Source organism: Melanotaenia boesemani, chromosome 7 (assembly GCF_017639745.1).
Source record: "Melanotaenia boesemani isolate fMelBoe1 chromosome 7, fMelBoe1.pri, whole genome shotgun sequence".
Lineage (NCBI taxonomy): Eukaryota > Metazoa > Chordata > Actinopteri > Atheriniformes > Melanotaeniidae > Melanotaenia > Melanotaenia boesemani.
Genome location: NC_055688.1, coordinates 23,476,283 through 23,490,840, shown reverse-complemented (window position 1 = coordinate 23,490,840; position 14,558 = coordinate 23,476,283). Strand labels below are relative to the sequence as shown.

Below are 14,558 nucleotides of genomic sequence, written 5' to 3'. Positions count from 1 at the left end.
GCATAAATGAAGCCAGAAAGTAAAAACAAATACACAAATTATCATGAGAAACCAGAGCAACTGGAATTGGTTGTTTAGAGGAAATACTTTTCTTTCAAAATACTAGCACTAATGTTTACAATAAATGATGTATGGTATGGGTCTATACATACGAAGAGAGAGGAAAGCAACAGAGTAGGAGAGAGATAGAGACAGGGGACAGAAAAAGAGGAGAAAAGGAGAGCAGGGGGAGGAAATAAGAAGATCAAGCCCATGAATGAGCTGCATGCACATTATGAAACAAAGAAGCCCTTTGAAGCTCCTTCAGTCAGAAGCAGTTTCATGGTAAAACAAGAAAAAGCATCCTCTTTAAAGAGATAAGCTTCATGCTGCACGTAATGTTGGAAGAGATTACTCTGTCTAGGCACAGCTATCAAATGAGATTAAGATATGTACATTCTCGTATTCAAGAGAGGACCATTTCAACCAAATTGTGAGCACAAGAGCCCGCAGTATATTTAAAAATGTAGAGCTGTCCTTGTGCCAACACAGCGTTGTAGCCGACACAAGGAAACGTGCAGCTGCAGCATGTAAATTATTGTGTACTCTGAAAAATTGCTTGCAGAGGAAACGTTGTCAACATGTCGGTGATTGACAGAACTACTTAAAACAGCCAACACTGCAGCAATGATCTTTCAGACCTTATTTTGTGATCCCTCTGGCAAGATGAAATCATATAGGGATAAGCAGACATGGCATATTAATGTAGAGAATCTGTCACATGGCTAAACTCTGCTGAATCTCTACACACACTGCAAAATAATTTCTCTTATAACTGAAAGGTCCTAGAAAAAATTCTAGGGGCTGTATTGTGATCCACAACCCCATCTGCACAGATCCTCTCAATCCTCAGTTGTTTGACTACTTCACAGATTCTGCACATAAGCGCCCCTATCTGCGCACTGATATTTGGCAAAGCCTGGTAATAATAGTAGGATGTTGAGTTAGCATGTGTCAGAGAGAATGCTGCACAATGATTTATGAGCTAGCAGTTCCTCTATCCTTTTGTCTTGGTTTCAGACAATTTTACAACTGACAAGACACCTCTCACCGCATTTCAATAAGTTGAAGAGAGCTTTCTCTCAGCCTGTGCATCCTACTGAATGCAAAATTAGTCTGGTGGATTGTGATATGATCTAGGGCAGGCTAAGAAAAGGCCAAATACTTGCATGAATCACTCATTGGAAACCTAAAGGCTGAGTAAAAAAGGAAAAAGCTCTCTAAACGGCTAAGTGTGCACATTGTTGCTTGCCTCATTTTTCTGCCTCACATAAACAGTACACGTGCATGCCTTTTTGAACTTTGACGAGTTGCTTTTCGGGCCACAGGTCTCTGTGAAAGCTGCAGAAACGGGGTAGGTGCAATCTAATGAGGGTTGGCTAATTTGAATGAAAATGATTGAGGGACACTGACAAAAGCAGAGGTGGCTGATGATGAGGGAAGGATGACTCTGAACCCCATTTTGCAGACTGTGCCTTGGATTATCGCTGGATGCATCTTTCACTCAAGTTTATGACCTTATTAAAACTCAGAGGAGACTCAGATTGGGCTGTGAATATATCAGGACTCTTGTCACGGTGATGCACATGGATGGGACTAAATGGTGAGAAGTATTCATCATAAGATATAGCACCTCTTTATATATTGCCAACAGAAATTTGATTCTCGCTTGCTTTTGCTCTTCCATCTATGTTTTTTACACTGCTGCTGGCCACGATATCATGCAAATAATTAAGACAAAGGAAAATGGGAATTGTTTGTCTCCATTTGTCAACCACAAGAAGAGGATAATACTTTAGGATACTGATGAAAATGAGGATATGCTTAACAGCTCTCTCTCCAAAAATCCAATGCCTAAAGGCACCAGGCAATGACTTAATTAAGTTTCCTTGGTACTTGAATAAATTTAGCATCTTCAAATCATTTTAGGACTAAAATTGGCCAGCCTGAGATTTGGAATACCAACAAAAAGACAGCTTAGTCTACTCAAAAATTGAAGTTATATTTCAAGAAGACATGTGGATAGACCAAGTAGATTGTCCCTGGAAATTACTCCAGAGAAAACCTAGGTTTGTGGCAGAGGGTTAAGGCTAAGAGTCCACTTCATCATCATGTTTATCAGCGAGGCATAGCCCAGCCAGTGACAGAATGCTGATTTAAACACAATGATTTAAGCAAGATGCTCACTTTAAATTTGCTGAAAGATGCTGACATACAATTCTCCAAAAGCATATATTACTAGAATATAGAATGGGGCTGATGCTTGTAAAAAGCCAAAACACTATGCAAAGTCAACCATGGACTTTTCTTTTCTCCTATTTAAGGGACAACTTCCCTCTGCCACACATGTGATTGCTTTCTCTGACCTTGTCTGCTCTTTTTTGGACAACTTCTTTGCAATGTAGGTGATGTAATACACTGAATCAGAGTTGCAGTCAGAGCATGATTACCAACCATTATGTGTGGCGCTTTTACACTGTGTATGACAAATGACTCATTGTCTACCTTGGCTTTAAAAAGGTGAACACAAAGATGCTGCAATGTTTCTTTTATTTGTCCCATGTGTTGACAGCATGGACAAGATACATATGGAGTGATACACCAACAAGTATGACTGACTGTGCTACACAATGGTAGCAATTTTAAAGCCATCCGCTGAACAGCACAAGAAAACTGGACAAACTATCACTCTGAGGGAGCTTCTGAGACAAATCTCAAAGGACCATACAGAGATAGACCACGGGTGGCTTAGCAGCCAAGAGCTATTCTAGGAAATGCTTGCACAGTCCTTCCCCACTAAACCCCTGACTTTCTACAGCACTTATGAAATAAACAATACCAAAGCCTGAAAATGTCTCTGGCTCCTTTAAGGCTTCTCCCTGTGTTTTAATCATATGGAACCTGGGACACGAGGAAATTAATCTTGGGTGCAATGAGAATATTATGAGAAGAACTGAATCTGGGACAAAAAGCCATGAATACGACCACAGCCGAGACAAAAGGTTTCAGAGAGCTATATATAATGTGAAAAGGGCAGAGGAAATGATTGCAGATGATCATCATAATGAGCAGAACATTTGGTTGGTGATTTTCCAGGCACGAACAATTCAGGACATTGCACTGGAGAGGTCTTGGCAGCGGGGAGACTCTTTAAAAATGCAAACTGGTAGGCAATACAGACACGGACAGCAATGCTTCTGCTCATTCCATTACATTGTTGACTTCATCTGAGGCTGCAAGATGGACCTGTCAATTCTGTCTTACACTGTGCTCTCAGTTACAGCAACCTTGTTGTATTTATTATGTTCAGGGTTTCCTCCAGAGTGCTCGCATCTCCCTCTTTAATTATGCTTCATTTGTATGTGCTTGTGTCGTCTCCAATAAACAAAGCCTAAAGTGTTGTCTAGACTGTAAATGAAAAATTCATTATATTATCTTACAATTCTGATTTTAAGGCTAACTCCATTAGGTAACGGAGAATATTGCAATGAGCATCAATTAGAAGAAAAAAGCTTTTCCTGGTTTTGTATGAGGCATCTATTAGCATAATACAGTTTATTCCTTTTCACTTGCTTTAATCTGCTACAGTATGCTCGGTACATGTAACCTGTTGCTGGAAATTGGTCATGCAGTATGCTGTGTCTGCAATCTCCACTGCTTGTTTATTGATATTAGTGTACATGAGGAAAACTCACCTTTTTATAACTTTCTCTCATAGCGAAATAAAGCATATGGAAACATGAATGGCTGGCATAAAACTTCTTAGGCCTTGCATAGGCCTACTCTAATTTATGAAAAATCAGGCCATATCCTCAATGCCTAGCCTACATTAATTTCTTTTAAGAATATACAGAATAGCCAGACAAAGCTGCAGCACTTTTGCAGGTTAATAAGCTGAATGCGAATTATAACACATGAAATTGCCAGAGAAAAATAATGTAAGCACTTACTAATTAAAAATAGTAAATTAATTAGACCTGATGTTGACAGGTGGCATGCTGCAGGCATAATCAGTAATGTTTGTTGATTATTCTACATGTACAGAAGACAGGCATCTATAGATTGTTTGAAAAAGACAATTCATTTTGTACTTTACATTTTTTTACTTATAATTGTTCCCCTAAAGCTAAAACGGCTTTTGGTCTACCAAATGTATGGCTGCAGGACTGTTCTGTGCTTATATCCCCAAAAGCTATTTAAAGCTATTTATTTTATTAAACCCTCAAAGCAAACCAATAACTGGCACACTGTTTTCAGACACGTATCTTTTACTACTAACTTCTCTAACTCCTTCACTGTTTCACTTATTTTATTCCGTTGTTTTTAGATTTAAACACGGCATTACATACATTTAGTAATAGTATTTATCAACCTTTCAAGAATCTTAGATAAAACTGAGATATATGACAACTCAATTCAGTAAACATGGCAAAGATATTATACTAAATTCATTGAATGTAATTCTCTGATGTTATATGTTATGGGGTAAAACCTTTAAGATTTAACCATTAGAGACAGCTGACTTCAATCTGCAGAATTACAGACATCATTTAATAAGCAACATGTATTTCCTGAAACAACTGGGCTCTAATAAAGTAAGATTTTTTTTTTACAAACAAATGTTACGTAAGTGAATTATGGTACTAATAAAGGAGATTCCTGAGAATGTCAGGAAAATAATTATCATCCCCTGAAGTCGGCTGACAAAGACCACTGTAACTGATATGTAATAGTCTGTCATGTCACAAAGAAAACCCAGAAGCCACTAAAGGTCCTCCTCACTTTGGCTAACGTCACTCTTCAGGAGAGCATTATTCAATAAGACTGCCAACAGAAAGCCAGTGGTTTCCAGTTTACAGTCTGTCAAGCTATAAGATTGTTGGAGAAATCTTTTTACAAATGCAAAACATTATTATTATTTTAATTTTGTTTACATAAGAAATATTATGGATGGGAAAAGGAATGCCATTTTATCCTAAAAAAAAAAAAAAAAGTATCCCATGGTAAGATCACCATTTAAGTGTACTGGCCTGAGCCAGCACAGCTTGCCATCATTGTTGGAGCATCAAATTCTGAATTGTACCAGCAATTCAAAAGTAAAATATCATGACATTGGTCTGAAAAGAATTTCAAGAAAAAGTGACAAAATGAAATTAAACTGCACCTCTAAGCACACAAGCTGTTTGTTGTTTAAAAGGAATCCCATGGATTTAAAATGTCTGAAAGCACGACTAATTGTAACATGGAAAGGCCTTAAAAAGAAATCTGTGAAGCGAAAGCCACAATTATCTTAGAGTTGAAGCATTTCTATAAACGGCATCAAAATCCAAGCTGGACTCCTGGATAGAATTGAACTGTTATGTTAAGTTGTAGATATTACTGCACATGAAGGTCACACTAGCTACTGTAAGGAAAAGTTTGTTTGTACAGTTCACAATGGAAAGTTTTTCTATGTAAATACATTACAAAAAGGACTATTTATGTCTCATTTATTTGAGTTTTCTTTGTGTTTAGAGGTTAAATGAAACCCAATTAACATTTTAAGTCATATTTATGTGGATTATTGAAAAGTTTTTTTTTTAATTTATTTACAATTACACAGCATCTCTGAACAAACTGTCAGAACATTTTTTCCTATGTTTTATTTTCTTTCATTTAATGGAAGATGCTGAATGATTACCTTGACTAGCTCATAATGTTGGATCCCATTGATCCCCACATCAGGGTCAAATGCAGATGGCACCGGGTATCGGGTGTTGATGGCTGTGTTCTCTGGTATTGATATGTTTATTACTGTGGACTGGAAAAGGGGTGCGTTGTCATTCACATCCTCAATCAAGAAACGAATCTTGACCAATCTGAAGATCTCATCGGGAAGCACGGCCACCTCAATCTCGTAATAGCAGCGTTTCTCAGTGAAGACCCCTGAGCACAGCTTCTCCCGGTCAATTCTGTGGTTGGTGGTAAAGATCTCCCCTGTGTTGGCCTCCACCCTCACCAAAGGCACGTCGCCCGTCTTATACACAGGCTTAAACTGCAGAGGCGAGGATAGTCTGATGTTAGGGTCAAGATTCAGGTCCAGGTCCTTGCGAAGATTTCCAATGCGGACGTTTTCTGGCTGCTCCTCTTTCACTATGTAGTCCCTCTCCTGGGCCTTGCATAATAAGACCACACAGGTGAGCAAGACCACCAGTACATGCGTCTGACTTGCTAAGTCCATACTCAGGATTAGATGGGAGCTTCACTTCTACTTTAGCAATTCTGTCAGAAAAGAGACAACACAGAGAGAAAAGAGAAGAAAAACATAAAATTACGTCACTGCAATAAAGTATATAATATTCAAGTTCTGCTGTAATTAGTAAGTTTTTGCCCACATCAAAACTTTTCAACTTGACCTCTTCATCCTGACTAGGTATGAGTCAACATCCTTCCAATGTCTTTAAGAGAAAATTACTGGCTGTTTTACACAATTACCCTTTGATGACATCTACTGAGTAAGTACATGCAAAAAAGGTTATAATTCATGCATTCTATCAAGACATTTATTGCAGCACTGAACCATTATGTATTTTCATTGAGAACCATGGAGGTTATTGAGTTTCCTGTTGCTTTGTAAGCTTATTCATAAACTACCTTGCTTAAAAAAACAGAGAAAAAAAATATAAATAAAACATATATATATATATATATATATATATATATATATATATATATATATATATATATATATATGTCTCTATGAAGTGCCCTTCAAATCCACATATCAGCTAATTTAGAGGAAGCAAAGCTGAGTCTTAACCGTTAGTGCTTTCATGCAAGAACACACATGCACACTCGTGGTTGTGCTGTTTGACAGCAGCTATTAATGGAGAGCCTCATTTGCTCTGAATGTAAACAACTGAGCTTTCAAATATTTCATGAACGCCCATGTGTGTAAACTAGCACAGTATGATAAGAGCACTGTTTAGAGTAGCAGCGTCGGATGGAGACAACAATGTGAGATTATTCATTGTGTTAGCTACAATCAGTCAAATTGATGACATTTAATTGTAACTTCACTACATCCTAGCAAATGCTTTCCCCGTCGATATAGAAAATATAAAGGCATCCAGTAGTATGAAATGATAAAACCTTAAAATGCAGTGTTGATGGGGTTACCATGGATGATCATTATTCATTATTACATTGTCTTGTGATGCTGTTGTTCTACAAAATCTATTTTATATGTGTAAATGCTTGCCAAAGGGCAAGCACTCAAATAGCCAAAAACCCAAGTAGGTCAGTGAAGATGATGAAAGAGTCATGCTCTGCTATGACTTCCCATCCACACTACAACAAATACTGACTGATTTCCACCACTTAATTAGTAGGTTATTGAAGAGATATTTAGTATTATTTTTTAACTGCTACTTTTATTCATTTAATTCCTTAGCAGGCATGTTTAATAAATATACTCCATAATTTATGTCTAAATCACACAGGTCAGATCATATTTGGCCAACCAGGCTTTAATGAGTGGTAAAAAAACAAACAAAAAAATAATAATATTTGTGTACATGATGTGAAACATCACACCAGTACCCAAATATCACTTGAGTGATTTTGACCATATTAGTATAAAGCCACATGTGCAGGAACATTTTATTTACTTCTTGTTTTAAGACTGGAAGCCTGTCAATATTTCAGTAAAATATATCTACCAGCTAATTTCATTAGTCATTTTGCAGTATGTTTTAAAGTCCAACAAACCCCTTGAGTGTTTACTAACTGCTATAACTTTCCCCAAGATATTGGTTTGTATTCATAAGGCAGCTGCCTTGAAATCAAACACCCGTTTCCTTCAAAGAATAGCAAAGTGTTTGCGACAGACTTCATACAAGCAATTTACAGCTGACATTGTAGCATGCATACATGTCTGCAGTAACAAGGGTTTGCAAATAGCTCTTTGGGAATCATAATATTTCCTACTTTATGAAATTTCCATCCATTTGCATGAGTCAAATGGTATCCTAAAAAGGTATGACTACCTAAACGGCACTACAGGGGTCCTCTAAATTGGCAAGGCAACGGCATTCATAGCCATTGAAGTTCCCGGCCGGCTTACAAAGGGGAATTGATTAAAAAATAAAAATTTCATTAAGCTAGTTTTGAATCTGCAACAATTGCAAGGCATTCATGAAACATGCAAAGACAGACTTCACACATCTCATAAAGAAGTCACATGAGACTCATTACAGAACAGTTGGACCAAAAAAAAGAAAAGAAAAAAAAGCTTGGGCGACATTGATCTTTAAGGAGGTTTTTCATTCTCCACATACAGCACAGGCAGTGTTATTCTGTGTTATTCTGTCATGTCGAAATATTGATGAGATATATCCTATTAGTAACAGTGACACACTTTTCTTTGAAGTGCGCATCTTTCTGAGAGTGAGTAGCAATTGCTTTACTATGCTGATCGCCAGGCAGTCCAAGGCTGAGCTCGCACAACGCATAATGAAGTTTAAATTACATCCTTAAATGGAATGTGATTCGCTGAAGTGAAAAAACAGAAAAAGATCAAAGAATGATCTAGATTTCCTATTTCCTGTAAGTGACAATAATGTTCTGCAGGATGAAGGGGTGTAGTATGTTTTTTTTTTTTTTTTTTTTTTTCACACAGGGTACATAAAGGAGTACAAATGTAGAGACAAAAAAAAAAGAAACCTGTGCTCTTCTAATGTCATGTCAGTGAACTAAATTTAACCTATTTCTACTTATTTAACTCCAAATTTAAGCTACAATGTCAGAATCTTAAAGTTTGATCTTATTTAGCTGTAAAGGAAACTCTATCATGTGGTCAAAACATTTTCGCTGCTCGTATTTTATTATCTTGATGCTCGCTGATTTCGCTGTGCCATGATTTCTCAACATTTGCACTTCTTCTCACTTGTCACAATTCTTTACAAACCTGTCCATGAGGGATAAGTGAGGTGAGAGAAGGAATTGTGCAGCAGTGAAAAAAAAGGAGATGGGGGGGATTCTGGGTGTCAGTCAGAGTGTCTCCTTTGCTTACATTTCACTAGGCTCCTGAAATGCTATTTTGAGCCCCAGACAGCAGGTTGAATCCAGTAGGCAAACTCAATCTTCCCTCTTGGGAGACCCATTGAAAAGAGGCTGGCCAGCCCTAGATCACTTTACGTGACAGGGTGATGGGCATGTCGTCCTGGTGTTTGGATCTGCTGAAGGTAGCGGTGAGAGGGGAGCCATACAGCGACTGTCACCCTTTCCCATAAAGATGAAACTTCTATAGAGGATACCTTTAGAATAGGACCGAAAATGTTTGGAGTCCCTCAGCTGCTTTTATTGTTCTATCCAATGATCTTGTCTATGGACCCAGCAAGACTGAAAAAAAGAAATCATCAGCTGATGCAACGCCTTCCATTTTTTTCTTTTTTAAAGATCATGAAAGCCTGTCAAACCAGGTTTCTGTCATGATCAGACAATTCTTTCTCAGTTCATTAAACAAAACGAGTTCTCTCCACACGGTGGATGAACTGAAGTTAATTTCTTTTGGGGAAACTTCAGCAGAGACTCTGTAACCAAAGTCGTGTCGCAAAGAGTTGCATCAGTGGTAACCTTGGAATTGCTGCTAATATATCTAGTAGTGACAAAAGCAAGCATTTTATCAAGTTTAACAGTGGGATTGTCTTTTGTGGTGTGTTTATGCGAAGTCCAAAAATGATCTTAGCTTAAACAAACGAGTGTCTGTTCACACTTCCGTCAGCGTTATAATTCTTAGGTAGGCTTGGATTGTAAAGAGTTGCAGTACTTGGGTAATTAAATGGTCACTGTGTAATATTTCTTACCCTCCTCTATTAGTAAAATGACAGGCTAATTTTCAATGCTGTAATCATGGACCTCAAGAGGGCAGTCCATACATGCAAATGTAATCCAAAAGCTAAATGTATGCGTAACTACTTCGTCGTAGGTTCAAGTCCATTGCTCTCAATGGAAATATGATTCAGTGCAAATTGATAATCTGAAATTATTTTGAACACACTTAAATATCAAAGTATACATTTCTGTTTTATTAATATTTGAAAAGCAGTACATCAGTCTATAAGAAAATATATTTTTATATAATTAAACTAACTAAACTATAACTGAATATTGTTATAGTGAAAACGATGCTGCTACTTGAAGACATTGTGTTTTCTCAAATAAATTCAAAAAGACAAGTTCAGGATAGTCATATTCAGTATATTGTCATTTATGTGAACAAAGAACTCAATAGTTAAAGAATAGTGAATATCAAAAATATATCCAGTAGAATAGGGTTGAACTGTGTATTACATTAACTCTAATAACGTTTTTGGGGGCTGTGAAAAGGGCTACAGTGAAATGATGACATAAACTGGAAGAAAACTACCAGCACAGCAGAAAAATAACATCTTTGACACTTGGAAGGATTTGTTATACTACATATAGGTTTTTCTCATGAAACTTAAAACATCTTAGTCATTTCTTTGCTACAAGTAAGCTGCAAACTCAACATCCAGCCTGCAATATCTGAATTAATCTGAAGTTTATGAAGAATTATATATATGTTTAACCGCATGTGTTTGGCAATGGGAGATGATGGTTACTATTATTTCTTCTATGGATGAATTGAAAATGTGAATCTGAATGAGAAATTTATTTTATTGCGTTTGGAAAAATAACAAAATACAACTAATAATTACTAAAACAAAAAAAAAAAAAAAAAAAAAAAAAGAATAAGAAAAGAAAAGAAAAACATGGCTTTTCGTTTCTAATACAAGTTTTTGCTCAGGCAAATTGGCTCACCTTTGGGGAGTTCACATTACTGTTTGATTTAATTCTGCAGCAAATGCTGAGTTCAAGAGGCTTTGCCAACACGTCCAATGGTAATATACAGCGCATTGAGCGGGTATGATTGTAATATTGACAATTCAAACAACCAACTGTGGCATTAATCATCAGGCCAGCTGAGATTTACACGGACTATTTGAACTGCCTTTCTTATTAGCGATCAATTTGTGTTTATATGGGTATATATATTTTCCCTGAGTCGGAGCTTGGAAGAAAATGATTGCCCCTGAGGTCTGTGACAGGTGAAACACTCGAGCAGGAGCGCGCTGTTGCCGCGCACCCACGCACTGAGCTTGGCGGTCAAGCCGCTGAGAAACCGGGATGAAAAGTCTCTGCAGTTGGATGCTCTCATAAAGAAGGCCAGTTTATTTAGCGATCAGTGCTGACTGGGACTAAATAACGCGTGAAGTCGTGAGCCATGCAGTATAATGCAACAACTCAGCTTCAATTCTCCACGACGCTGTGAAGTCTGTTTAGGTTCGGCTGTTGCAGCTAAAGGGAAATCCATAGACTAACTAAACGATCCAATGTCGCAGCTAACTGACTCACCCAACTACCTTTTAATTGATTTCGAAATGTTCACCCAGTTTCCATTGGTACCGATTCTGGACACACACATTAACTGTACATTTTCTAAAGGCGCGCGCGAAATGGAACAGTTACATGCAGTAAACGCAGAAGTAATACAGTCATAAGAAATATTTAAAAAAAAAAAAAAAAAAAAAAGCAAAACTCACCTTTTCTGCTTAGATGTGATGAAAAATCAACCGTCACTACCGTCGCGAAGAGACATCACTGATTTACAAAAAAGAAATGTCATGAATTAATCTGAAGTGGGAGAAAAGGGGACAGAGGATCCTCATCAGAATCGGCAGCAAAAGGCAAATAGAGTAGGGAGAAAATGTTATCCGCTACAAAACTTATCCATGTGCTAAAAAATGTGGTCCTCGCGTGCAAAAGAAAAAGGAGAGAAAAAAAAAAGAAAAACAGCGATCAAGTTTGTTTGAAAAGGAGGCTGTAATTCCTCTTCGGATGTCTTGGTCTGGCAATCCCACAAGCGGAGATACGCAGTGATCCAGGGCTGTTTTACATAAAGTTTGTATCCCTAGCCTGTTTTACCTTAAAATTTTACCAGCTTAAAATCGCTTGATTGGCACTTACATGTGCGTTAAACCTGACCTGGGTGTAAAAGTTCAATCCACGAGTAGTAAAAAACAAAGAAAAGAAAAAAAAAAGACTTCTACTAAACAACTAAGAGCTTGAACCTAATTTATTTAACGACCACTTGTTTAAACTGTTGTAAGGTAGCGCACGTTCCCAAAAACTCTTAAATGAGGGATGCAGAGAGCGCATCGCCCCCCCAGTGGAGTTGGATCAAAGTGTGCCTCAGTGCAGCATCACTTACAGGAGCCGGGATAGGCGGTTCACCGTATCTGTCTGCTAAGCTGTAGATGTCTCAGTAGTATTGTATGAACTCAGTTCCTCAATGCTGCCCACCTCTCTCCCTTTCGCTCTGCCTCCGACTGACATCATGGTGGAAGGAGGAGCCAGACGGAGATTTAAGAGCCCCAGTCCTCTTAAAGCCGCACTGCGTTGGAGAGATGCTTGCACAGAGATGTACAGTAGGTGCATGTCGGGGTATATGAGAACCACAGATGCCTCTGTTTGCAGTAGCCACGTAATCTGCCTGAAAGCAAAAGGGGGGCACTGTTCTCTTTCATATCAAACATTGGTTCTGCTTTTCTTTTCTTTCTTTTTTTTTCTTATATTATTATTATTATTATTTACATTTTTTTATTTTATTTCTAGCAGGGGTTTACTGTAACTTTGGCATCTCCAAGTAATGAAGAGGTTCAAACTCTCTCCAGACATTCCTTACTGTCAACATACGATGGTGACTAGTTCTCAAGAATGGGCAAAGAAGTAAGCCAGATTATGGGTTTGTTCACATATTCTGTAACTCCACTCCTCAGGAATAGCTTCAAATAGTACTCAAACCTGAAAGTTTATCTCAATACAAGCGATTTGGCAATGGTTAAGGTGAAAAGATCATGTATATCCCTCAGTAGAATAATGCTGATCAAATGTTTTTGGCATCAGCAAAGTAATAACCTTTGTTTAACCTTATGAGGTGAAACATCAGCAAGTTTTTTTTGCGGCTGTAGGAACCATGCGCTGTCAGATACCCATCAATACCACAGCCATATTTATTGCTTTAAAATCAATGATTATGCCCCTTTCAAGCTGTTAGGGTTCTGTTGTGGAAAATAGTGCTTTTACACTAACACAAAGGGTTTTAGTCTCAAATCAGCATGGTCATTTTATAACTGTCTTGTTCCCTCAGACATCATATAACAGAAATATCTGTCAAGTTTGAGACATTTATCCTCCTGGACAGCTTTCTGGAAAATCTATTTTCATTTATTTCTGCTATTTCTTTCAAAGCATATTTTGTTTTTATACTCATAAAGTGACCTTTCCAGTGTCATAAGCAACTCCTCAGAATGTGCCAGGTTATATTTAAAATCTCTAAAAGAACTGCTTAATGTGTTGTGTGAGAAAACGCAGATTACTCAACACTATGAGTAGTTTCATTTTCACTCTGACAGCAAAAAAGGAAATGTTTTGGTATCAGAAGGAATAGAACTGGGTATATTTTGTCCTGTCTAGATGCAGCAACCTTAAATTAAAACATTTTATGATTTAACATTAAGTATAGTATGTGGGAAAATGTGTTCAACGTTTGATGAATAATCATAGTTAAAATGAAATCAAAACAAATGTTGCAGCTGCATAAACCTGTTTAGACTGAAAATCAAAACAGTGATGTTACAATGAAACTGGAGCAACTGTGCCAAATAGTCTCAAAACATAACAGTGAAGCTGGGAGCAAAATAAAGACCAAGTTGAGAAAGGATTTGTGTTATTCATCATTAACATCTTTGCGAGTGTTGCAGCTGATGCCATCCCATTACAAGATAGTGTTTTATTTTATGATCAAGAAGACATTTACATCTTTGCATCCCGCTAAATTTTTGGCTTGTTCTGCATACATGCAAAAGAAATGCAAAGAGCATACTGGCTAATATACCTTATCAGTCAAATACAGCTGTGCAAATTAATTGTTGAAGGACAGAGTTGCAAAACTAAATTAGAAGGTCGTTTTATATTAACAGTCAGCGGTGTTGAGAAAGAAGAGCGTCTTTGTCGACCATACCAGATTCAATGACATTCTGTGTTTTTGTATAATCCTTTCACCTTAAGTAGCATAACTTTTACAAAGAGAAGTAGCTGTTGTACCATCATCTTTCTTCATCGCTCTGTGAGTTGCCATGGATATTTTTTTCATTTGCATCAGAGCATAAAATGTAAATCTCTCTGAGAAGTTAAAATATAAAGACAAAGTTCCCTACAACCCATCACTCATAAAGAGAGTAGTGCAAACATAACAAAAGCTGTTTTCTGTATTTTTGAAGAATTGGAAACATACTGACATTTTTTTTTCTTATACATACAGACCTGGTTTGTATCCATGGCAACTTTCAAGAACCACTGAGATTTACACAATGAGTTGAAACTATAGCTATTGCCTTCTTTCTGTCTTTTTTCTGTTTCTCTCTCTCTCCCACTTTCTCAAGGATCTCTGGAGA

At 37.4% G+C, this 14,558-nt stretch overlaps 1 protein-coding gene across 4 annotated transcripts in view; it reads right to left on the bottom strand.

The window, feature by feature from the left end:
* The window catches only part of pcdh11 (protocadherin 11), a 125,070-nt gene extending 112,725 nt beyond the window's left edge, over positions 1 to 12,345 (bottom strand). For 3 of the 4 annotated variants that reach the window (XM_041990424.1, XM_041990425.1, XM_041990427.1), the window contains exons 1-2: positions 11,646 to 12,345; positions 5,720 to 6,300 (exon numbers count right to left, since the gene is read on the bottom strand). In XM_041990424.1, coding sequence (XP_041846358.1) covers positions 5,720 to 6,259 — 540 coding nt within the window. In that variant the 5' untranslated portion in view covers positions 6,260 to 6,300; positions 11,646 to 12,345. Of the gene's footprint in view, positions 1 to 1,672; positions 1,745 to 5,719; positions 6,301 to 11,645 lie in introns of those variants that run through there. The other variant, XM_041990426.1, reaches the window with a different exon arrangement.
* Between the last annotated feature and the right edge of the window lie 2,213 nt (positions 12,346 to 14,558).